Raw genomic sequence first — 26273 nt, 5'->3', positions numbered from 1 at the left:
AAAGAGGATGCTGTCCAAGTTGCATGCCATCTTGGACAATGACTCCCATCCACTCCATAATGTATTGGTTAGGCACAGGAGTACATTCAGCCAGAGACTCATTCCACCGAGATGTAACACTGAGCGTCATAGGAAGTCATTCCTACCTGTAGCCGTCAAACTTTACAACTCCTCCCTCGGAGTGTCAGACACCCTGAGCCAATAGGCTGGTCCTGGACTTATTTCCACTGGGCATAACTTATTATTTAATTATTTATGGTTTTATATTGCTATATTTCTACACTATTCTTGGTTGGTGCGGCTGTAACAAAACCCAATTTCCCTCGGGATCAATAAAGTATGTCTGTTTGTCTGTCTGTAGATCCAGAATTGGCTTGCCCACATATGGCAAAGAGTAGTTGTAGACAGGTCATATTCTGCATGGAGATCGGTCACCAGTGTTGTGCCTGAGGGTTCTGTTCTAGGACCCCTTTTCTTCGTGATTTTTATAACTGACCTGGATGAGGAAGTGGAGGGATAGGTTTGTAAATTTGCTGATGACACAAAGGCTGGGGGTGTTGTGGATAGTGTGGAGGGTTGTGAGAGGTTACAGTGGGATATCGATACGATGCAAAACTGGGCTGAGAAGTGGCAGATGGAGTTCAACCCAGATAATTGTGAGGTGCTTCATTTTGGTAGGTCAAATATGATAGTAGAATGTAGTATTAATGGTAAGACTCTTGGCGTGTGGAGAATCAGAGGTATCTTGGGGTCCGAGTCCATAGGACACTCAAAGCTGCTGTGCAGTTTGACTCTGTGGTTAAGGCGGCATATGGTGCATTGGCCTTCATCAATCGTGGGATTGAGTTTCAGAGCCGAGAGGTAATGTTGCAGCTACATAGGACACTGGTCAGATCCCACTTGGAGTACTGTGCTCAGTTCTCACCTCACTACAGGAAATATAGAAACTATAGAAAGGGCGTAGAGGAGATTTACAAGGATGTTGCCTGGATTGGGAAGCATGCCTCATGAGACTAGGTTGAGTGAACTCGGCCTTTTCTCCTTAGAGCGACGGAGGATGAGAGGTGACCTGATAGAGGTGTATAAGCTGATGAGAGGCATTGATCGTGTGGATAGTCAGAGGCTTTTTCCCAGGGCTGAAATGGCTAACATGAGAGGACACAGTTTTGTGGTGCTTGGAAGTAGGTACAAAGGAGATGTCTGGGGTAATTTATTTTAAAACGTGGTGATTGCGTGGAATGGGCTGCCGGTGACGGTGGTGGAGGCGGATACAATACAGTCTTTTAAGAGTCTCTCAGATAGGTACATGGATCTTAGGTAATTTCTAATGTAAGGACATGTTCGGCACAGCTTTGTTCTATGTTCTATTTCCATCAGGACTGGAGTATTCGTTGCTGCACCACTGTTCTACTCTAAAAGGTGATGATGGTAGGGTAGTTGAGGTTTAAATGGTTTTTTAAATAGAAATGTGCACATAATACACCTGTAAACAATGCACACAGAACGAAATGAAACATAGAAACACAAGAGTAATGTCAGCAGAAGAATAAATCTGAATAATTAACACAAGCAGAGAAATAAGGAAGATTGATCACTGAACACAAGAGAAGTGCATGGTGATGTATCCAAGTCAGCACTAAGATCAAACATCTCCTTAAAAAGTTTCAATGATTGGGACAATTTAATTCCCAATTATGCCAATAACCAATCTTAGAGGCATAGTGACCTGTGAACAAGGTAATAATACTCATAGACATTTCTCCCCCACACACCCACTCCTGGGATAAATCATGTGATGTGGAAGAAAACCTTTGTGATCTGCCTGATAAAAGCAATGATATAATGCTGTGGCTTTACTGGGCATTGTTCAGACTACATTTGGAGAATTGTGAACAGTTCTGAGCCCGATATCTAAGAATCTTCTTTCTGATGGCAGCAGTGAGAAGAGAGCACGTTGTGGGTGGTGGGAGTTGCTGATGAGGGATGCTGCTTTCCTGCAACAGCATTTCATGCAGATGTACTCAATGATTGGGAGGATTTTACCTGTGATGGGCTGGGCCGAATCCACTACTTTTGCAGGATTTTCTGTTCAAGGGTATTGTTGTTTCCATGCCAAACTGTGCTGCAGCCAGTCAATATATGCTCTGGTACACATCTATAGAGGTTTGTCAAAGTTCAAATTTTTCAGTCAGAATCAGATTTATTAGATCTCATGCCAAATCTCCACAAAATCCTAAGGAAATAGGTGTGCTGTCATGCTTTTGTCATAATTGCACTTATGATCTGGGTCCAACATGGGTCTTCCAAAATAATAACACTGAGGAATTTAAAGTTGGTAACCTTCTCCACATCTAATCCTCTGACATGTTCCTTTGGTTTCCTTCTCCTGAAGACAATAATCAGCTCCCTGGCTTTGCTGACATTAAGTAAGAGGTTGTTGTTATGACACCACTCAGCCAGGTTTTCAATCTTCCTCCTATATTTTGATTCATCACCACCTTTGATTTGGCCTACGACAGTGGTGTGTTCAGCAAACTTGAAAATGGCATTGGAGCTGTGCTTAGCAACAGTGTCATTGGTGTAAAGCGAGTAGAGCCATGGGCTGTGCTCACAGCCTTGTGATGCACCTGTGCTGATGAGAATCATGGAGGAGATGCTGTTGCCAACACGAACTGACTGGGGTCTGCCAATGAAGAAATCTAGGACCCAATAGCACAAGGAGCTATTAAGGCCAAGGTTTTGGAGCTTATTGATTAGTTTTGAGGGATGGTGGTACTGAATGCTGAGCAGTAGTTGATAAAGACAATCCTGATCTATCTATTGTTGCTGTCCAGATGTTCCAGGGTTGTGTGAAGAGCCAATGAGATGGCATTTGCTGTGGACCTGTTGCTCCTGTAGGCAAATTGAAGCAGATCCAAGTCACAATACAGGCAGAAATTGATATGTTCCATCACCCACCTCTCAAAAACTTCCATCACTATAGATGTAAGTGGTACTGGGTGATATGCATAGAGGTAGATCACCACACTCGTCTGGGGCACCACTGTAATTGAAGCCTGTTTGAAGCAGGTGGGTCCAACACACTGCCAATGCAAGACATTGAAAATCTCAGTGAACACTCCAGCCAGTTGATTACGACCATGACTTCACAGTTTTAAACACTGAATCAGTGCCACATGATCGGCTGATTAAATATTTACATTAACAAGCAGATGTACGGTGTAGCTGACAAAGAGGCCACTGCTTGTAGATTTTTCCACAAAGCTTGGGAACCTCAGATTTTCAGACAGCTTTACAACGAAGTGACTGTGATTTGACTGCTTAAAGTCTGCTAGTCTGGACATGTTTTTTGCTCCACTGGAGATACAACAATGAGGGTAAATGCAGGCAGGCTTTTTCACTAAGGTTGAGTGAGACCAGAAATATTAGTCACAGGTTAATTGTGAAAGGTGAAATATTTAGGGGTAAGCTGAGGGGATCTTCTTCACTCAGAGGGTGGTGCAAGTGTGGAATGAGCTGTCTGTGGAAGTAGTGGCTGTGCGCTCAACTGCATTCTTTAAGAGAAGCTTGGATTGGTACTTGGACAGGGAGGGTAGGAGGAATTATACTCCAAGTGAGGTCAATGGTATAAGGTAAAATGACGTTTGGCATGGACTGGATGGGCTGAAGGGCCTGTTTCTGTGCTGTAGCGCTTTGTGATTCTGTTCACCTCTGAGGTATGAAATAGCAAAGTCATTTGAATTTGTTATTGGCCTAATGAAGTCCATGAATTTAGGCATTGGCAAATGCTATAAACAGTGATCATGGAGACCACATTGTATGATAAGATCCCGAGAGACAAGAGCAATGCAGTGTTTGCTCAAAACCAACACTTGCTGTCATTACCTATAAAGAAGCAGAGCAGGAAAAACAAATCAAACAGTCTGGTGCTGGATGTCCTGATCAAATAGAGGCAAATGGTGGGGAGAGAGCAAGGCTTACGCACACAGACACAAGGAAATCTGCAGATGCAGGAAATACAAACAACACACACAAAATGCTGGTGGAACGCAGCAGGCCAGGCAGCATCTATAGGGAGAAGCACTGTCGACATTTTGGGCCGAGGTCTCAGACCGAAACGTCGACAGTGCTTTTCCCTACAGATGCTACCTGGCCTGCTGCGTTCCACCAGCATTTTGTGTGTGTTGTTTACACACAGAGAGGTGTGATTTTCCCATCACTTGCAATACAGTGCCATTGGTGCACCTTTAGGGACTTCCAGCATCCAGGCCACACCCTCTTTCAATTCTCCCATCAGGCAGAGGTACAAGAGCCCAGTTCTATAACAGCTTCTTCCCACTGTCACCAGATTCTTGAACACTTCTGAGAAACAGAAATTCGGGCTACACTTCCTTCTTTCCCTGGACTTGACAAAAATAAAGAAACCATAATGATGTGTAAATTACATATAATTTATGTTCTTCTTGTTTCTGCTGCTGCTGCATGATGCTGATTTTCATGGCGTTTATACTCTGAGCATATATGGCCATGACAATAAACTTGACCCTGAACTTGAATCACTGAGCTTGCAAAACAACTGATACAGAACAAAATGTTGCCTCAGCATCCTGTCACCATGGAATTGTTTTAATTCAGTGATTACAGATCATCTGGGGACTTACCAATGACTTGAAGAGTTAGAATCCTGGTCCTCTTGGGGTCTAAATCCACTGTCATTTTGTATTGGCCACTGTCTGCTTTCTTTACAATGTACAACACAAAGGATCCATTTGAACTGTCAACTTCAATTCGATTCTTGTACTTCTCAAATATGATAGGGTCCCCTCCACCTACAAGTGTGATGGGAAGTGTTCTGATAGGATTTGAAACATCCCATTTCAAGATCTCGAATTCCTTGTCAGTTCCAGGGAATTGAACGGAGGAACCTGTAGCAGCCACCATGCTGTGACTCACCACCTGAGCTAAAAAGCAAGACACTCAGAGTCACGGCACAGATACACTCACTGACAAACACAAGCAGATGTACAGTGTCAACCCTTCAGTTTGGCAACAAAAAAAATGCTCAAAGGGTTCATTTATTATCAAAGTATGAATCCAAATCTGACTGAGATTTGTCTTCTCCATATAGCCACAGAACCAAGAAAGAATATGAAAGTCGTTCTGTGAAAAAAAACGTCAAACACCCCCACCCAACACAAAATGAATGGCATACTGATCATCAGCCCCCAAAACCCCTCTCCCTACACAAAGCAGGAAATGTACATCAAACCCCAATCCCCCCTCTCCCTGCACAAAGTAGGGAATGTACATCAAACCCCAATCCCCCCTCTCCCTGCACAAAAAAATAACAGAACACAACTGGCTTCTCAATCGCCCCCCCCCCCCCCAACCCCTTTCCTCGCACGGAAAGCAATGGATGTGAAGCACAAAAAAAATAAAGCAAGCCCGAAAAAGTCCACAGTCCGTGGAGACAATAGTCCAGTTTATAACACAGAACCATGGTAACATCTTCTGTCATCAACAGAAGACAGAGATACCACACAAGTGCAGAGCTTCACTTCCGTCTGGCTGAGTGTCTTCAAATAAACCTTCTCTTTTACCAGTCAATATGGACTCAGATTAATTAACACTACCTCTGAAAAACATCAGGCACTACCAGAAAATACAAAAATGACTTGTTGTTAGATATTCAACAGGAATCCACCATTAAACAGATGAGGGAGGCAAGGTAAAGAGTGTGTGAAATTAATGGATAAATGGAGTAACTGAGTTCTGAATTTTTTAGGATGTGACTGAACACATTGAGGAAGGTAGAGCAGCAGATGTAGTGCATATGGATTTCAGCAAGGCATTTGATAAGCTACCCCATGCAAGGCTTATTGAGAAAGCATCGGGTCATGGTATCCAAGGGGGCATTGCTTGGCAATAAACTGGACTGGTCAAAGAACACTGAGGCTGTCTACAAGAAGGGTCAGAGCCGTCTCTACATCCTGAGGAGACTGAGGTCCTTTAACATCTGCCGGACGATGCTGAGGGATGTTCTACAAGTCTGTGGTGGCCAGTGCTATCATGTTTGCTGTTGTGTGCTGGGGCAGCAGGCTGAGGGTAGCAGACACCAACAGAATCAATAAACTCATTCGTAAGGCCAGTGATGTTGTGGGGGTGGAACTGGACTCTCTGATGGTGGTGTCTGAAAAGAGGATGCTGTCCAAGTTGCATGCCATCTTGGACAATGACTCCCATCCACTCCATAATGTATTGGTTAGGCACAGGAGTACATTCAGCCAGAGACTCATTCCACCGAGATGTAACACTGAGCGTCATAGGAAGTCATTCCTACCTGTAGCCGTCAAACTTTACAACTCCTCCCTCGGAGTGTCAGACACCCTGAGCCAATAGGCTGGTCCTGGACTTATTTCCACTGGGCATAACTTATTATTTAATTATTTATGGTTTTATATTGCTATATTTCTACACTATTCTTGGTTGGTGCGGCTGTAACAAAACCCAATTTCCCTCGGGATCAATAAAGTATGTCTGTTTGTCTGTCTGTAGATCCAGAATTGGCTTGCCCACATATGGCAAAGAGTAGTTGTAGACAGGTCATATTCTGCATGGAGATCGGTCACCAGTGTTGTGCCTGAGGGTTCTGTTCTAGGACCCCTTTTCTTCGTGATTTTTATAACTGACCTGGATGAGGAAGTGGAGGGATAGGTTTGTAAATTTGCTGATGACACAAAGGCTGGGGGTGTTGTGGATAGTGTGGAGGGTTGTGAGAGGTTACAGTGGGATATCGATACGATGCAAAACTGGGCTGAGAAGTGGCAGATGGAGTTCAACCCAGATAATTGTGAGGTGCTTCATTTTGGTAGGTCAAATATGATAGTAGAATGTAGTATTAATGGTAAGACTCTTGGCGTGTGGAGAATCAGAGGTATCTTGGGGTCCGAGTCCATAGGACACTCAAAGCTGCTGTGCAGTTTGACTCTGTGGTTAAGGCGGCATATGGTGCATTGGCCTTCATCAATCGTGGGATTGAGTTTCAGAGCCGAGAGGTAATGTTGCAGCTACATAGGACACTGGTCAGATCCCACTTGGAGTACTGTGCTCAGTTCTCACCTCACTACAGGAAATATAGAAACTATAGAAAGGGCGTAGAGGAGATTTACAAGGATGTTGCCTGGATTGGGAAGCATGCCTCATGAGACTAGGTTGAGTGAACTCGGCCTTTTCTCCTTAGAGCGACGGAGGATGAGAGGTGACCTGATAGAGGTGTATAAGCTGATGAGAGGCATTGATCGTGTGGATAGTCAGAGGCTTTTTCCCAGGGCTGAAATGGCTAACATGAGAGGACACAGTTTTGTGGTGCTTGGAAGTAGGTACAAAGGAGATGTCTGGGGTAATTTATTTTAAAACGTGGTGATTGCGTGGAATGGGCTGCCGGTGACGGTGGTGGAGGCAGATACAATACAGTCTTTTAAGAGTCTCTCAGATAGGTACATGGATCTTAGGTAATTTCTAATGTAAGGACATGTTCGGCACAGCTTTGTTCTATGTTCTATTTCCATCAGGACTGGAGTATTCATTGCTGCACCACTGTTCTACTCTAAAAGGTGATGATGGTAGGGTAGTTGAGGTTTAAATGGTTTTTTAAATAGAAATGTGCACATAATACACCTGTAAACAATGCACACAGAACGAAATGAAACATAGAAACACAAGAGTAATGTCAGCAGAAGAATAAATCTGAATAATTAACACAAGCAGAGAAATAAGGAAGATTGATCACTGAACACAAGAGAAGTGCATGGTGATGTATCCAAGTCGGCACTAAGATCAAACATCTCCTTAAAAAGTTTCAATGATTGGGACAATTTAATTCCCAATTATGCCAATAACCAATCTTAGAGGCATAGTGACCTGTGAACAAGGTAATAATACTCATAGACATTTCTCCCCCACACACCCACTCCTGGGATAAATCATGTGATGTGGAAGAAAACCTTTGTGATCTGCCTGATAAAAGCAATGATATAATGCTGTGGCTTTACTGGGCATTGTTCAGACTACATTTGGAGAATTGTGAACAGTTCTGAGCCCGATATCTAAGAATCTTCTTTCTGATGGCAGCAGTGAAAAGAGAGCACGTTGTGGGTGGTGGGAGTTGCTGATGAGGGATGCTGCTTTCCTGCAACAGCATTTCATGCAGATGTACTCAATGATTGGGAGGATTTTACCTGTGATGGGCTGGGCCGAATCCACTACTTTTGCAGGATTTTCTGTTCAAGGGTATTGTTGTTTCCACGCCAAACTGTGCTGCAGCCAGTCAATATATGCTCTGGTACACATCTATAGAGGTTTGTCAAAGTTCAAATTTTTCAGTCAGAATCAGATTTATTAGATCTCATGCCAAATCTCCACAAAATCCTGAGGAAATAGGTGTGCTGTCATGCTTTTGTCATAATTGCACTTATGTTCTGGGTCCAACATGGGTCTTCCAAAATAATAACACTGAGGAATTTAAAGTTGGTAACCTTCTCCACATCTAATCCTCTGACATGTTCCTTTGGTTTCCTTCTCCTGAAGACAATAATCAGCTCCCTGGCTTTGCTGACATTAAGTAAGAGGTTGTTGTTATGACACCACTCAGCCAGGTTTTCAATCTTCCTCCTATATTTTGATTCATCACCACCTTTGATTTGGCCTACGACAGTGGTGTGTTCAGCAAACTTGAAAATGGCATTGGAGCTGTGCTTAGCAACACGGTCATCGGTGTAAAGCGAGTAGAGCCATGGGCTGTGCTCACAGCCTTGTGATGCACCTGTGCTGATGAGAATCATGGAGGAGATGCTGTTGCCAACACGAACTGACTGGGGTCTGCCAATGAAGAAATCTAGGACCCAATAGCACAAGGAGCTATTAAGGCCAAGGTTTTGGAGCTTATTGATTAGTTTTGAGGGATGGTGGTACTGAATGCTGAGCAGTAGTTGATAAAGACAATCCTGATCTATCTATTGTTGCTGTCCAGATGTTCCAGGGTTGTGTGAAGAGCCAATGAGATGGCATTTGCTGTGGACCTGTTGCTCCTGTAGGCAAATTGAAGCAGATCCAAGTCACAATACAGGCAGAAATTGATATGTTCCATCACCCACCTCTCAAAAACTTCCATCACTATAGATGTAAGTGGTACTGGGTGATATGCATAGAGGTAGATCACCACACTCGTCTGGGGCACCACTGTAATTGAAGCCTGGTCCAACACACTGCCAATGCAAGACATTGAAAATCTCAGTGAACACTCCAGCCAGTTGATTACGACCATGTCTTCACAGTTTTAAACACTGAATCAGTACCACATGATCGGCTGATTAAATATTTACATTAACAAGCAGATGTACGGTGTAGCTGACAAAGAGGCCACTGCTTGTAGATTTTTCCACAAAGCTTGGGAACCTCAGATTTCCAAACATCTTTACAACGAAGTGACTGTGATTTGACTGCTTAAAGTCTGCTAGTCTGGACATGTTTTTTGCTCCACTGGAGATACAACAATGAGGGTAAATGCAGGCAGGCTTTTTCACTAAGGTTGAGTGAGACCAGAAATATTAGTCACAGGTTAATTGTGAAAGGTGAAATATTTAGGGGTAAGCTGAGGGGATCTTCTTCACTCAGAGGGTGGTGCAAGTGTGGAATGAGCTGTCCGTGGAAGTAGTGGCTGTGCGCTCAACTGCATTCTTTAAGAGAAGCTTGGATCGGTACTTGGACAGGGAGGGTAGGAGGAATTATACTCCAAGTGAGGTCAATGGTATAAGGTAAAATGACGTTTGGCATGGACTGGATGGGCTGAAGGGCCTGTTTCTGTGCTGTAGCGCTTTGTGATTCTGTTCACCTCTGAGGTATGAAATAGCAAAGTCATTTGAATTTGTTATTGGCCTAATGAAGTCCATGAATTTAGGCATTGGCAAACGCTATAAACAGTGATCATGGAGACCACAATGTATGATAAGATCCCGAGAGTCAAGAGCAATGCAGTGTTTGCTCAAAACAAACACTTGCTGTCATTACCTATAAAGAAGCAGAGCAGGAAAAACAAATCAAACAGTCTGGTGCCGGATGTCCTGATCAAATAGAGGCAAATGGTGGGGAGAGAGCAAGGCTTACGCACACAGACACAAGGAAATCTGCAGATGCTGGAAATTCAAACAACACACACAAAATGCTGGTGGAACGCAGCAGGCCAGGCAGCATCTATAGGGAGAAGCACTGTCGACATTTTGGGCCGAGGTCTCAGACCGAAACGTCGACAGTGCTTTTCCCTACAGATGCTACCTGGCCTGCTGCGTTCCACCAGCATTTTGTGTGTGTTGTTCACACACAGAGAGGTGTGATTTTCCCATCACTTGCAATACAGTGTCATTGGTGCACCTTTAGGGACTTCCAGCATCCAGGCCACACCCTCTTTCAATTCTCCCATCAGGCAGAGGTACAGGAGCCCAGTTCTATAACAGCTTCTTCCCACTGTCACCAGATTCTTGAACACTTCTGAGAAACAGAAATTCGGGCTACACTTCCTTCTTTCTCTGGACTTGACAAAAATAAACAAACCTAATGATGTGTAAATTACATATAATTTATGTTCTTCTTGTTTCTGCTGCTGCTGCATGATGCTGATTTTCATGGCGTTTATACTCTGAGCATATATGGCCATGACAATAAACTTGACCCTGAACTTGAATCACTGAGCTTGCAAAACAACTGATACAGAACAAAATGTTGCCTCAGCATCTTGTCACCATGAAATTGTTTTAATTCAGTGATTACAGATCATCTGGGGACTTACCAATGACTTGAAGAGTTAGAATCCTGGTCCTCTTGGGGTCTAAATCCACTGTTATTTTGTATTGGCCACTGTCTGCTTTCTTTACAATGTTCAACACAAAGGATCCATTTGAACTGTCAACTTTAATTCGATGCTTGTACTTCTCAAATATGATAGGGTCCCCTCCACCTACTTCTGTGATGGGAAGTACTACGGTAGGAGTTGAAAACTCCCAGTTCAAGATCTCGAATTCCTTGTCGGTTCCAGGGAATTGAACGGAGGAACCTGTAGCAGCCACCATGCTGTGACTCACCACCTGAGCTAAAAAGCAAGACACTCAGAGTCACGGCACAGATACACTCACTGACAAACACAAGCAGATGTACAGTGTCAACCCTTCAGTTTGGCAACAAAAAAAATGCTCAAAGGGTTCATTTATTATCAAAGTATGAATCCAAATCTGACTGAGATTTGTCTTCTCCATATAGCCACAGAACCAAGAAAGAATATGAAAGTCGTTCTGTGAAAAAAATCATCAAACACCCCCACCCAACACAAAACGAATGGCATACTGATCATCAGCCCCCAAAACCCCTCTCCCTACACAAAGCAGGAAATGTACATCAAACCTCAATCCCCCCTCTCCCTGCACAAAAAAATAACAGAACACATCTGGCTTGTCATTTTCACCCCCCCCCCCCAAAAACCCCTTTCCTCGCACTGAAAGCAATGGATGTGATGCACAAAAAAAAATAAAGCAAGCCCGAAAAAGTCCACAGTCCGTGGAGACAATAGTCCAGTTTATAACACAGAACCATGGTAACATCTTCTGTCATCAACAGAAGACAGAGATACCACACAAGTGCAGAGCTTCACTTCCGTCTGGCTGAGTGTCTTCAAATAAACCTTCTCTTTTACCAGTCAATATGGACTCAGATTAATTAACACTACCTCTGAAAAACATCAGGCACTACCAGAAAATACAAAAATGACTTGTTGTTAGATATTCAACAGGAATCCACCATTAAACAGATGAGGGAGGCAAGGTAAAGAGTGTGTGAAATTAATGGATAAATGGAGTAACTGAGTTCCTCCAACTCAGCTGCTCAGTCAATATCTGTGGGAGGGAGCTGGGCATGCAATAAAGAGAGCCAGTAAAAAGAGGTGGAGGGAAGGGGCAGATGAAGAACTGGCAAGTGATCGGTAGATCCAGGGGCGGAGGCAAGAGTGTAACAGAGGCTGGGAGCTGATTGGTGGACGCTGTAGATGATGAGATCTGACTGAAGCATGGGACAACTAAGGGAGGGGCTGGTGGGCAGATAGGAACAGTGGGGTGAGGAGTGTGCAGGTAATGGGCAGATAGAATGGTGGAGGAGGGGAAAGAGAGAGGGACATGGGGGCTGTGGTGGTTGGTGTAGAGAAAATTGGTAGATCAGAAGGAGAGAAATGGACAGATGAGGAATTTACCTGAAATTAGAGAATTCAATGCTCATGCCATGGGGTTCCAGACTACCCAGGCAGAGGGTGAGGTGCTGGACATCTAGGTTGTGTTTGCCCTCACCTGGCTGTGCAGGTGGCCAAACAGAGATCGGTCAGTGTGGGAATGGGGAGGGAAGTTAAAATGGCTGGCAACTGGGAGCTCACAGTGGATGGAGGGCAGATACTCGTCAAACTGGTCACCCGGACCGTGCTTGGTCTCACTGATGTAGAGGAGGCCTCATCCAGGGCTACGGATGAAATAACAAGGTTGAATGCCATGCACATGCATCTCCATCTCATTCAGAACGGCTGCTTAGGGCCCTGATGTTGTAAATGTGCAGACCTGCTCCCGATGGTGGAATGTGGAACTGACAGACCGTCTGAACTGAGGGTTCAGAAAGTTTGACAGATTCATTGAAAAATTGCTGTTTGACCCATTGTGCCTGTGCTCCCTCCCACACACCTACCTCATAACCCTCCATGTTATTAATTTTCATACTTACACAAGTTGTCATACTTTCAACAGATAACTACATTTCAAACACTGTACTTTCACTTTTCTTCTCACTGAACCAGCTCTTGGGCCAGACTGTAGTCACCGTCCGCCTGCAGAGACTGGAGAATAGTTTTACCTGCAGCCCGCTGGCTGAGAAGCTGCCAGAGGCAGAACAAAGAGCAGCTCAATGTCTTCATCTGTGCAGAGGTGCCGGCACTGGAAGCTCATTCAGTAATGACAAGGGGGCAGGGGTTGCTGTAGACAGCGAGATTCCACGCCAGAGAGATCTGCATCATGTAGAGAGAGCAGAAGAAATTGAAAGGACAAAAATATATAATAGTAAGCTAACGGTCACAATTCCAAAACTGGTCTGGAAGCATACTGTACATGCATGTTGCAAATGGAAGGGCAGGCAGAGGAAATAGTTAAAAAAGCATCATTGCTTCCTAAACAGAGAAGAGATTACAAGCGCAAACATGAGGAAATCTGCAGATGCTGGAAATTCCAGCAACACACACAAAATGGTAGTCCAACCTCATCTCCTTCCGAACGTTCTGCTCTCCACTCCCTCCGCACCAATCCCAACCTCACTATAAAACCTGATGATAAGGACAGTTGGCATTTTGGTTCCAGATTTAATCTGGACTGAAACTGATGCAACATGGCTGCAAATCTTGGGAATAGTCTGCTGCACGTTAGCTCGAGATCTGTTCCAAAATAATGAGAGTGGAAACACGGGGAATACACACAATCGTTTAGAGAATCTCAGCACGCCTGGAGTACCGATTGAAAAGAGTGCAGCCGACATTATGGGCCGAGACCCTTCGGCAAAAGCAGGTCTGTATTTTTTTGTGTGTTGCTTGGATTTCGAGCATCTGCAGATTTTCTCTCGTTTGTCACATAAACACAGGGAGCTGGTCAGATTTGGCCGACAACAGAATCTGTGAAGCAGCTGAGTTAAATTTGTTTATGTATTAATTAAGCGCTAAAACACAGAACAGGCCCAAAGAGCCGCGCCAGGCAGGAACCCACCCAGTTCAATGACAGGACAATTTAAAATGACCAATTAGCCTACTAACCGACCACAAAATGCAGGGCCGACAAGTACCTATACTTCCTTTTCCAAAGATTCTGCCTGGTCTGCTGAATTCCTCGGTCTCAATATTCTCTGTAGAGACAAAGATCTTTGACGAGAGGATTTCCCAGGAGTTTCCAACATTTTTATGTCATGAACCACTATCAATAACCGAGGAGTCCGTCGTAGGTTGGGAACCCGGACTAGACGGTGCTGGAATTGAACACCGATCTATCTTCCACACCCCAAGCTCTGACAGTGTCGCTCTAACCGCTAGGCGATTGTGGCGCAATTTACAGGATGGAGTTCGTTTACGAACGCCTTTGTTAAAACTGCGTAGGGGAAGAATTATGTTTCCAAAAATAAGTTTGGGCTTAGACCTCCCAAACATCGAAGGATATCTCTCTCTCCTCTTCAACGTCGATCTATTATCAGATTGAATGATCTTGTATCGTTAACGTACACCGGCTGCTTTCACCAGGGAAAACGCGGTGCGACCCAGAGGGTGTCGGGTTTGGACAGGCATATCAACGCAGGGTTAGCTGTCCAGCAGGGCGGCAGTAAATAAGCCCCTCGTCTGCGACGGCCATCAAAAGGAAAAAAGGAGCGGCCAGCCGCTAATCATTCAGTTCGAAAACAAGTTAACAATTCAAACTAAATTAAACTTCAATTCCATCACGTATAAGCTCCAGTACAAGTTTTTCTCTGAAAGATCAAAGATAAATTTCATCTACAATGGAGCTGTGCCCTCGGCGATGTAAATCGATCCCCGCTAAGAAGAAAGACTGCTTCAATTCACCAACGACTTCGAGTGTTTTACACTGTCACTTATTTCCGGGGTAAACAGCTCACGGACCCAGGATAATGCTAGTATAAATGGAAAGGAATTAACAGAAACAATTTTAACCTGAAATCGAATCGACGAAACCGCAGAGGGAGCAGCAGAAAGAAGATTACGAAGATCATCAGCGAAGGGAAAATGGAAAATTCGGAAGCCAAACCCAGGAATAGGAAGTACAGTGTTATAATCCCGTGCCTCGCCTCGCCCGCAGCCTGGACTCGCCTCGCCTCGCCTCTCCTCGCCCGGAGCTTAGCCTCGCCACGCCCGGAGCTTAGCCTCACCACGCCTCGCCTCGCCCGGAGCCTAGCCTTGCCTCGCCTCGCCTGGAGCTTAGCCTCACCACGCCTCGCCTCGCCCGGAGCTTAGCCTCGCCTCGCCTCTCCTCACCCGGAGCCTAGCCTTGCCTCGCCTCACCCCGCCTCGGCCGGAGCCTAGCCTAGCCTTGCCTCGCCTCGCCTCGCCTCGCCTCGCCTCGCCTCACCCCGCCTCACCCGGAGCCTAGCCTTAAAGAACTTAAAGATCACGGGAGAATCGGGATCAGCTGAGGCGGCATCAGCGTTCCCAGAAGAGCTACGATGGTTGCGTCTGTACTGACGTTTCTTGTCGTTATTCCCTAAACAATACAGTATAACAACTACTTACATAGCATTTCCATTGTATCAGGTAGTATAAGTAATCTAGAGATGACTTAAAGTATACAGGAAGATGTGCGTAGGTTATATGCAAATACTACGCTATTTTATATAAGGGACTTGAGCATCAGCGTTTTTTGGTATCCCGGAACCAATCCCCCACGGATAACGAGGGCCGACTGTATTTCCCTTCCTTCTTCTGACAGTCACCCAGTTAACCTGTCTCCTGCTACCGAGGGTAATTACCATCCTGTAGCTCCAGTCTGTCACCCCTCCTCCAATCTCTCATCTGAGTCGATGGTCATCTGACTGCTGCTCCAGTTCCTTAATATTTTCCCTCAGGAGCTGCGACTCGGTGCACCTGGTGCAGATGTGTTTATCTGGGAAACTGGAGATCTCTCTACCAGTCTTCCCACGTCCCACACTCAGTAGAAAACACTGCCCCCGAGCCATTCTCACTACACTACTCTGCCCTAACAGATGAGGAATGAACAAATACGGACAGGGAGAGAGAGGGAGAGGGGGGAGAGGAAGGGGGAGGGAGAGGGGAGGGGGAGAGGGAGGGGAGAAAGAATGGGGGACAGAGTGGGGGGAGAGAGAGTGGGGGCAGAGAACAGGGGGAGAGACGGGGAGGGAGAGAAAGCGGGTTAGGGAGAGAGAGAAGGGAGTTAGGGAGGGAGAGGAGGGAGGGAGAGGGGAGGGGAGGGTGAGACAGAGAGGGGGAGAGAGAGAAAGGGGGAGGGTGAGGGAGAGTGAGAGGGGAAGGGGAGGATGAGTGAGAGAGGGGGGAGGGAGAGAGGGGGAGGGGAGGTGGAGGGAAACTTCCAAGACAATTTCCCACACCCAAACCTGATCAGCTAAAACCACTCCAACACTGGCACACTCCAAAAGAATCGCCACTCCGCTTGCATTTGAATTAATTTTATTGGCCATCTCTAATGTATCTCTCTTGCTGATTCCTCAGCTCAGAGACACTGCCGTGAAACTCTGCCTTTGAAATCCCAGTCACTCTCCTGATCAAATGGTAGCTCTTTCTACGCAGCCCTAGTGTGGACTGTCCAGTTTTTGCATGAACACGGCCTAGAGTCAGTGTGGATTAGCACTCGCTTTGGGTGTCAGCATTAAAATGAAGGTGTCTGAAAATTATCTGTAATTCACAGAAAGCATTGAGGATACATTGTAAGTATAGAATTGTCCTGCCATCTTTAGCATATAAAAATATAGTATTATATTGCATCAGGCAAGACTCTTCTTCCAAGAGTGTGTTGAGTGTGATGCTTGCTTGTTTTGCTTAAGAAAGACTTGTATACCCACCAGCTTCAGTGTCTCCCAGTGATTTTATTCACAGCCACAATAATATTTGCGGGCTTATCCAGGGTACATTTGTATCCCATCACGTGGCCAACAATCCAAACAGATTAAGTGGGAAAGTATTTCTTTAAGATTAGGACTCACACTTAGATCTGTTCAGGTCAGTGAGCATGGGGTCATGAAACATCACGAACACAGCAGAGAGCTGAACTCGTACATTTGAAAGTAGTGTGTGTGTGTGCTTATGTAGAAGACAAGAATTTTTGGGTAATTTGGTGAGACAGGAACACCAGTTGACGAAGGGCGGACACTGAGCAGTCGGGACACCAGTGGGGTGCAAGCATACTCACTATATGGTAGCAGACTCATTTGCAAGTGTGTGTGTGTGTTTTATGAATAAGTCTTGGTGCAACCGTTTTAAATTCAGTGGAATACAACAGACATTATGAGTTCAGACACACAGAGTGGCAGGCTGCAGAGTACATTCTCTGGCTTTAAGTGTGTACTGTTTGATTTTTTTATCCATCAGTTACGTTTTGTGAAGTGTGGGAATTAGTGTGGAGGTACTGGAGGGAGAGATTATACCCAGATATACCCATCAGGACGGGACCTGTTTAGGTCAGGCAACATCAGTCACAATGTCATCACAGGGAACATGATGTTAGATCTGGCCATTGGAGGACAAATGTTGCCTCAGTCAGCAGGAGACACAGTAATGAAGGAGAGCTTCAAGATCCAATACACCATACGAATCAATATGTGTAGAAGTTGCCACCAATTCTTCACTTGACTGCAGATTGGACATGTGTTGTGAAGGAGGCAAAGCAGATAATTCATCAATGGACTAAACACACTAAAGTAATTAAAGCACATGCTGGTAAGGCATATGCAACATTGAGTAACCCAGGCTTTTGGAATTGGGGAACAAATGATTTTTATGTACTCTCATAATTGGGTACATAATTATCAACTTAGAAGATGGAAGGCTAAAATAATGTAGAAATTAGGGATGTTTTATAAAACAGCAGATGATTGTTGATCTAAAGTGTTATAAATTCAGTAAGTATTAGCAGTATTTATAAACAAGTGTCCCCCATTTTTCGAATGTTCGCTTTACGACACCTCACTGTTACAAAAGACCTATATTAGTTACCTGTTTTTGTTAACAGAAGGTGTTTTCACGGTTACAAAAAAAGGCAGCGCACCCCGAGCAGCCAAGCTCCTCCCCCGGAATTGCATTATAACCGACATTGCTTAAACGTGTACCTGTGAGCATCTGTGCTTTATGTCCATTTATTTTGTGCATTCATTAGCAATATGAGCTCTAAGGTATCAGGAAAGCCTAAAAGAGCTCGTAAGTGTGTTACACTTAGCATAAAACTAGATGTAATTAAGTGTTTCGATCGTGGTGAACAAAGTAAGGATATAGTGAGTTTGGCTAAAGGTTTGTGGAAATTGACAAAGATGATGTTGAAGAGGTTTTGGCATCCCGTGACCAAGAACTGAGAGATGAAGAGCTGATGAAGAGGAAAGGATAACAATTGAAGCCGAATGCAGTAGTGAAGTCGTCCAAGAACTGAACGTGAAGCAATTGTGTGAGATTTTTGCTGGGATTGACAACGCTGCAATGATTACAGAAAAGTATGACTTTAATTTTGAAAAGATCTGTAGGTTTAGGGCTTATTTGCAGGATGGTTTGAGTACTTACAAAGAACTGTATGATTGGAAAATGCGCGAGGCTAAGCAGTCAATCCTACTGTCGTTTTTCAAACTTTCCACGTCAGCCACAGCAGACGACAAAACTCAACCTTCGATATCGAGGCTGGCAGACATAAAGAAGGTGACCTGCCTGCCCTGATGGAAACAAGAGACGATGAGATGACACACCAGTCTCCCATAACCTCAACCTCCAATGACTCACCCTAACACACCGATTGCGGTAAGTGAAACTACACTGTACATACATCATTTCTACTTTATATAGGCTGTGTAGTTTTATGTGTTACTTGGTAGCTTCATAGCTTAAAGGTTACTGGAAAGAGTGTTTCTGCCGGGAGCACTTTCGCCATGTGTTTTTGCAGTGAGTGCTGCCGAGAGCGCTTGCGTGAGATTTTCACTGCGGTGGACAGCGCTGCAATAATTGCAGAAAAGTATTCCTACTTTATATAGGCTGTGTATTTATCAGATCATTCCTGCTTTTACTATATGTTACTGTTATTTTAGGTTTTATATGTTATTTGGCATGATTTGGTAGGTTATTTTTTGGGTCTGCGAATGCTCACAAATTTATCCCATATACTTAATTCTTCACTTTCCGACATTGCAGCTTATGAACCATTTCATAAGAACGCTCCACCTGCGAATAGTGGGGGAAACCTGTAATTTAAGTTCTGCACACCTACTGGTGTTCCATGGCAGTCAACAGGAGAAGAGGATAATGATCTTAAGATAAATATTTTTGGATCAATGAGGGAGATATTGGCCAGATGGAACCAAAGACTACAAATCAGTGAATTCAGAAAAATCAGGAACAGTGGAAGTAGACAAAAAATTGTCTTTGTTCTTGCTATGCGCTTGAAGGAGATGAAGGCAGCTGTTCTGTGGGATTGTCCTTGCAGCCCCTCCCCCCCCCTTTTGTGAACTCTGAACTGATTCCTGCTCGGGATAATCCAATCAGAACAATTGTATGTAGACACAAGGAATTTCAGCTAATGACCTGCTAAACCTGAGACCATTCTCAGAGGAATGGCTATTTATTACATAAAAGTAGCAGGCTTGCCAGCGAAGCAATTTGATTTCTCATTACACTCAGTGCGGGTCACTTGGTTTGACTGGTTTGAACCAGCCAGAGTTGAAAAGAACAAAGGCACGAGGCTGCAGGCAAAAACAAAAGAACAATACTGGTTGTAGCCCTGGATGGAAGCCAATAAGAAGGTGACCTAGGTAGGTTAGATGACCTTGAGCCAACAGAATGGAGATGCATCATTTGAATTGATGATGAACACTGTAAGTATCAGGAGCTTCAAATACGAGGGAGCAATAAATCTCCAGCCTGCAGAGACCAACCATTGCAATGAGGACCCCACGGGCATATGGAGATCGGGACCATGAGGAATGCTTAGGCATCGTAGACTCCTTTCCCAGTAATACCTTTACTCTTCATTGCCTGTTCATGGAGGGTCAGTGAATCCTCGTGGGTGTGCATGCAGGTAGTTAGTTCGTAAAGCCACATGCACTTTAGTTCTGACAAAAAAGGTTACTTGTTGGTAAATATAAATTTTCTCTGTGCCTCTCAGATCATTATTACTAAGGAGCCGAACTTTGTAACAATGTTCATTGACAAAAACAGCTTATCTTTATTTTTATCATTTTGCCTTTAATCAACCAGGCCCTAATGAAGGATTAATGCTAATGCAGACGCCAGGATCTGTGCAATGGATGCTATGTAACTTCATGCAACCCTTACATACTTACCCTTGATGATCAGCTGGTAGGTACTGTTAGTGCGACTGACTTGATTTTCCATAGAGCAGGTGTAATATCCGGAGTCTGATTCCTGAGTTTTCCAAATGGTGAGCGTTACATTCCCATCGGACAGGGACTGCCGTTGGTCTACCGGGAGTACAACACCACCTCTCGTCCATAGAATGGAAGTGGCCACCCCTCTCTGCACTGTGCAGCTCAGCACAGCTGTGCCATTCTCAGAGACGTTGCTGGAGATGGATGGTGTGGAGAGAGGATCTGAAGAAAGACAGAGCAATTTTCAGGTAATGAATCATTAAATCAGGATTTATTGCAACAATCCAGGAGCAAATGGAAACTCGGTCAACAATCAGAGTAAATAAGTTAGAACATAGAACAGTATAGGCCCTTCGGGCCACAAAGCAGTGCCAACTTTTTAACCCACTCTAAGATCAATCTAACCCTTCCCTGATCCATAGCCCTCCATTTTTCTATCATCCATGTGCCTATCTAAGAGTTTCTTGAATGCCCCTAATGTATCTGCCTCTACCACCACCCCTCATTAAAAAAAACTTACCCCTGACAACCTCCCTATATTTTCCTTCAATCATCTCAGAATGATGCCCCCGGATATCACCATCTGTTCCCTAGGAAAAAGACTCCGGCCTACCACTCAATCTATACTTCTCTTCGTCTTGTTCACCTCTATCAAGTCACCTCTCAATTTTCTTCACCCAAAGAAAATAGCTCAGTCTCGCTCAGGTTACCCTTGTAAGACATGCTCTCCATTTCAGTGATCTCAGCAAAGGAAGGTGTAGCTGTGATTTTGGATGCACTCGAAATTGATGGGTGGGCTTCTGGAAAGTCTCATTGTACGTAATTCAGATGGATTAACCATTTGGTGGGGCAAGGGAAGAAATCTCAGAGGCCCTGGCCAAAATGGTTCAAGCTTGGAGACTCAGAATGATGGTTCGGGACTGGAAAATTGCAAATGCCACATCAGAAGAAAGAGTGTAGAGAACAGTAACTACAGACCTGTGAATTACAGTGTATATTAAACAAGTAGTACAAACATTGAAATAAAACAGTGGTGAGGTAGTGTTCCTGAGTTCAATGTCCATTCAGGAATCTGATGGCAGAGGGGAAGAAGCTGTTTCTGATTTGTTGAGTGTGTGCCTTTTGGCTTCTGTACCTCCTACCTGATGGTGGCAAAAATAACAAGGTATGACCTGGGTGCTGGGGGACCAGTATCATTGACACCACATTTGACGGCGCTTGAAGTATGCCAACACTTGTGGCTGCCCCCACACATCCTCAGACCTTATTGGTCGTAGATGCAACCCACACACTTCACTCTATGTTTCAATGTTTCTATGTACATTTAACAGATAAAGCCTATCTTTTTAGTTATGTGCTCTTTGTATTTAACAGTTTGTACTAACTCATCACACTTCTCCAAGTCAGTGCTAATTTTGCAGCTGCTTATTTTTTATCCAGACCTTTCCAACTATTGAGGTACACTGACAGGTCACTGGTACTTTATAGTGTTATGGTCATCTCTATACTACCATGCCACCCCTGAAAAAGTAACTGAGAGACTTATTATTTGTTAAGCTATTCATCCCATCAAATCCCTGCTGGCTCCCAGCGCAACAATCCTTCCTTTCCCACTCCTTCCTCATTTCCCAGGATTCTATTGATTCAAAACAAATTTATTATCAAAGTATGCACCATATATGTCACCATACACCACCCTGAGATTCATTCTCTTGCAGGCATTCACAGTGGATCAAAAGTGCAATAGAATCAACGACAAACTGCACACAAACACAGTCTGACAATCAATGTGCAAATGAAAGATGTGCAAATACAAAAAAAACCAATAAATTATAAATAAGTAAATAAATAATAGTGAGAACATGAATTGTCGAGTCCTTGAAAGTAAGCCCATGTGTTATATTCAATGATCAGTTCAGTGTTGTGGAGAGTGAAAATGTCAATGCTGGTTCAATAGCCTGATGTATAACTGTTCCTGAGCCGGGTGGTCTGGCACCCATGGCTCTTGCTCTCTTCTCACTGCTGTCATCAGCAAGAAGGTGCATGTACATTAACTCCATTCCTGTCTTCCTCTCTTTTACCAGCGCAGGAGGTAATTTGCTACAGCCGATTAAATGAGCTGCATCCCTTGGGGATATGACGGGAAGCCAGACTACCCAGGGAAAAGCGTGGAGCTGAGAGGCTTCAGTATTACAAACAGGAAAAAAATCAACAGAAGCTGGAAATTCAAAGCAACACACTCAAAATGCTGGAGGAACTCAGCAGGCCAGGCAGCATCCATGGAAAACAGTAAACAGTTGAGGTTTCGGGCCAAGATCCTTCATCAGGGAAATAATAACAGGGTTGTGGTGCAATAAAAACAGGATGGTCATCATGGGAGATTTTAATTAGATTGGCATCTCCCAAAAGCAAGGTGTTTAGAAGGGGTTGGGGGAGTTTGTTAGGTGTGTTCAGTAAGGTTTCCTGACACAATATGTAGATAAAGCTAAAAGAGGAGAGGTTGCACTAGATCTGGTATTGGGAAATGAACCCGGTCAGGTGTCAGGTCTCTCAGTGGGAGAGCATTTTGGAGATAATGTTTAATTGGAGTAAGGGGAAATATGAAGCTATTAAGCAGGAACTTGGAAGTATAAATTGGGAGCAGATGTTCTCAGGGAAATGAAAAGCAGAAATGTGGCAAATGTTCAGGGGATACTTGTGTGGCGTTTTGCATAGGTAGGTTCCTATGAGACAGGGAAAGGATGGTAGGGTACAGGAAATGTGATGTACAAAGGTTGTTGAAAATCGAGTCAAAAAGGAAAGAAAAGATTATGAAAGGTTCAAAATATTAGGTAATGATAGAGATCTAGAAGATTATAAGGCTAGCAGGAAGGTGCTTAAGAATAAAATTAGGAGAGCCAGAAGGAGGCAGGAGAAGGCCTTGGTGGGCAGGATTAAGGAATTCTACAAGTATGTGAAGAGCAAGAAGATAAGACATGAGTGAATAGGACCAATCAAGTGTGACAGTGGAAAATGGTACTTAATGAATACTTTGCTTCAGTGTTCACTACAGAAAAGGATCTTGGCGACTGTAGGGATGACTTACAGTGGACTGAAAAGCTTCAGCATATAGACATTAAGAAAGAGGATGTGCTGGAGCTTTTGGAAAGAATCAAGTTGGATAAGTCACAGGGACCAGACAAGATGCACCCCAGGCTACTGTGGGAAGAGGAGATTGCTGAGCCTCAGGCTATGATCTTGGCATTATCAATGGTGATAGGAGAGGTTCCAGAGGATTGGAGGGTTGTGAATGTTGTTCCCTTACTCAAGAAAGGGAGTAGAGATAGCTCAGGAAATTATTGACCAGTGAGTCTTACTTTAGCGGCTGGTAAGATGATGGAGAAGACCCCGAGAGGCAGAATTTATGAATATTTGGAGAGGCATAATATGATTAGGAATAGTCAGCATGACTTTGTCAAAGGTAGACCGTGCCTTACGAGCCTGACTGAATTTTTTAGGATGTGACTGAACACATTGATGAAGGTAGAGCAGCAGATGTAGTGTATATGGATTTCAGCAAGGTATTTGATAAGCTACCCCATGCAAGGCTTATTGAGAAAGCATGGAGGCATGGTATCCAAGGGGGCATTGCTTGGCAATAAACTGGACTGGTCAAAGAACACTGAGGCTGTCTACAAGAAGGGTCAGAGCCATCTCTATTTCCTGAGAAGACTGAGGTCCTTTAACATCTGCCAGACGATGCTGAGGATGTTCTATGAGTCTATGGTGGCCAGTGCTATCATGTCTGCTGTTGTGTGCTGGGGCAGCAGGCTGAGGGTAGCAGACACCAACAGAATCAACAAACTCATTCGTAAGGCCAGTGATGTTGTGGGGGTGGAACTGGACTCTCTGACTGTGGTGTCTGAAAAGAGGATGCTGTCCAAGTTGCATGTCATCTTGGACAATGTCTCCCATCCACTCCATAATGTACTGGTTAGGCACAGGAGTACATTCAGCCAGAGACTCATTCCACCGAGATGTAACACTGAGTGTCATAGGAAGTCATTCCTGCCTGTGGCCATCAAACTTTATAACTCCTCCCTCGGAGTGTCAGACACCCTGAACCAATAGGTTGGTCCTGGACTTATTTCCACTTGGCATAATTAACATTATTATTGAATTATTTATGGTTTTATATTGATATATTTCTACACTATTCTTGGTTGGTTCGACTGTAACGAAACCCAATTTCCCTCGGGATCAATAAAGTATGTCTGTCTCTCTGTCTGTAGATCCAGAATTGGCTTGCCCACATAAGGCAAAGAGTAGTTGTAGACAGGTCATATTCTGCATGGAGATCGGTCACCAGTGTTGTGCCTGAGGGTTCTGTTCTAGGACCCCTTTTCTTCGTGATTTTTATAACTGACCTGGATGAGGAAGTGGAGGGATAGGTTTGTAAATTTGCTGATGTCACAAAGGCTGGGGGTGTTGTGGATAGTGTGGAGGGTTGTGAGAGGTTACAGTGGGATATCGATACGATGCAAAACTGGGCTGAGAAGTGGCAGATGGAGTTCAACCCAGCTAATTGTGAGGTGCTTCATTTTGGTAGGTCAAATATAATAGCAGAATATAGTATTAATGGTAAGACTCTTGGCGTGTGGAGGATCAGAGGGATCTTAGGGTCCGAGTCCATAGGACACTCAAAGCTGCTGTGCAGTTTGACTCTGTGGTTAAGGCGGCATATGGTGCATTGGCCTTCATCAATCGTGGGATTGAGTTTCAGAGCCGAGAGGTAATGTTGCAGCTACATAGGACACTAGTCAGATCCCACTTGGAGTACTGTGCTCAGTTCTCACCTCACTACAGGAAATATAGAAACTATAGAAAGGGCGTAGAGGAGATTTACAAGGATGTTGCCTGGATTGGGAAGCATGCCTCATGAGACTAGGTTGAGTGAACTTGGCCTTTTCTCCTCAGAGCGACGGAGTATGAGAGGTGACCTGATAGAGGTGTATAAGATGATGAGAGGCATTGATCGTGTGGATAGTCAGAAGCTTTTTCCCAGGGCTGAAATGGCCAACATGAGAGGACACAGTTTTGTGGTGCTTGGAAGTAGGTACAAAGGAGATGTCTGGGGTAATTTATTTTAAAACGTGGTGATTGCGTGGAATGGTCTGCCGGTGACGGTGGTGGAGGCGGATACAATACAGTCTTTTAAGAGTCTCTCAGATAGGTACATGGATCTTAGGTAATTTCTAATGTAAGGACATGTTCGGCACAGCTTTGTTCTATGTTCTATTTCCATCAGGACTGGAGTATTCATTGCTGCACCACTGTTCTACTCTAAAAGGTGATGATGGTAAGGTAGTTGAGGTTTAAATGGTTTTTTAAATAGAAATGTGCCACATAATACACCTGTAAACAATGCACACAGAACAAAATGAAACATAGAAACACAAGAGTAATGTCAGCAGAAGAATAAATCTGAATAATTAACACAAGCAGAGAAATAAGGAAGATTGATCACTGAACACAAGAGAAGTGCATGGTGATGTATCCAAGTCGGCACTAAGATCAAACATCTCCTTAAAAAGTCTCAATGATTGGGACAATTTAATTCCCAATTATGCCAATAACCAATCTTAGAGGCATAGTGACCTGTGAACAAGGTAATAATACTCATAGACATTTCTCCCCCACACACCCACTCCTGGGATAAATCATGTGATGTGGAAGAAAACCTTTGTGATCTGCCTGATAAAAGCAATGATATAATGCTGTGGCTTTACTGGGCATTGTTCAGACTACATTTGGAGAATTGTGAACAGTTCTGAGCCCGATATCTAAGAATCTTCTTTCTGATGGCAGCAGTGAGAAGAGAGCACGTTGTGGGTGGTGGGAGTTGCTGATGAGGGATGCTGCTTTCCTGCAACAGCATTTCATGCAGATGTACTCAATGATTGGGAGGATTTTACCTGTGATGGGATGGGCCGAATCCACTACTTCTGTAGGATTTTCTGTTCAAGGGTATTGTTGTTTCCACACCAAACTGTGCTGCAGCCAGTCAATATATACTCTGGTACACATCTACAGAGGTTTGTCAAAGTTCAAAGTTTTCAGTC

At 44.1% G+C, this 26273-nt stretch overlaps 1 protein-coding gene and 1 long non-coding RNA gene across 10 annotated transcripts in view; one reads left to right on the top strand and one right to left on the bottom strand.

Moving 5' to 3' along the window:
* LOC140717616 (muscle M-line assembly protein unc-89-like) overlaps window positions 1–26273 on the bottom strand; it is a 173639-nt gene that overhangs the window by 144368 nt on the left and 2998 nt on the right. Inside the window, exons 1-4 of one of the 9 annotated variants that reach the window (XM_073031239.1) lie at window positions 20128–20255; window positions 12931–13081; window positions 10841–11140; window positions 4662–4961 (exon numbers count right to left, since the gene is read on the bottom strand). In XM_073031239.1, coding sequence (XP_072887340.1) covers window positions 4662–4961; window positions 10841–11140; window positions 12931–12991 — 661 coding nt within the window. In that variant the 5' untranslated portion in view covers window positions 12992–13081; window positions 20128–20255. The other 8 variants (XM_073031252.1, XM_073031245.1, XM_073031232.1 and 5 more) reach the window with 8 other exon arrangements.
* On the top strand, window positions 16069–25043 carry LOC140717654 (uncharacterized). The gene is made up of 3 exons (XR_012096583.1): window positions 16069–18592; window positions 20042–20420; window positions 22257–25043. It is a non-coding gene; the product is annotated as an uncharacterized lncRNA (long non-coding RNA).

This window comes from Hemitrygon akajei, chromosome 2 (genome assembly GCF_048418815.1).
Source record: "Hemitrygon akajei chromosome 2, sHemAka1.3, whole genome shotgun sequence".
Taxonomy (NCBI): Eukaryota; Metazoa; Chordata; class Chondrichthyes; order Myliobatiformes; family Dasyatidae; genus Hemitrygon; species Hemitrygon akajei.
This window is presented reverse-complemented; position numbering and strand designations above follow the sequence as displayed.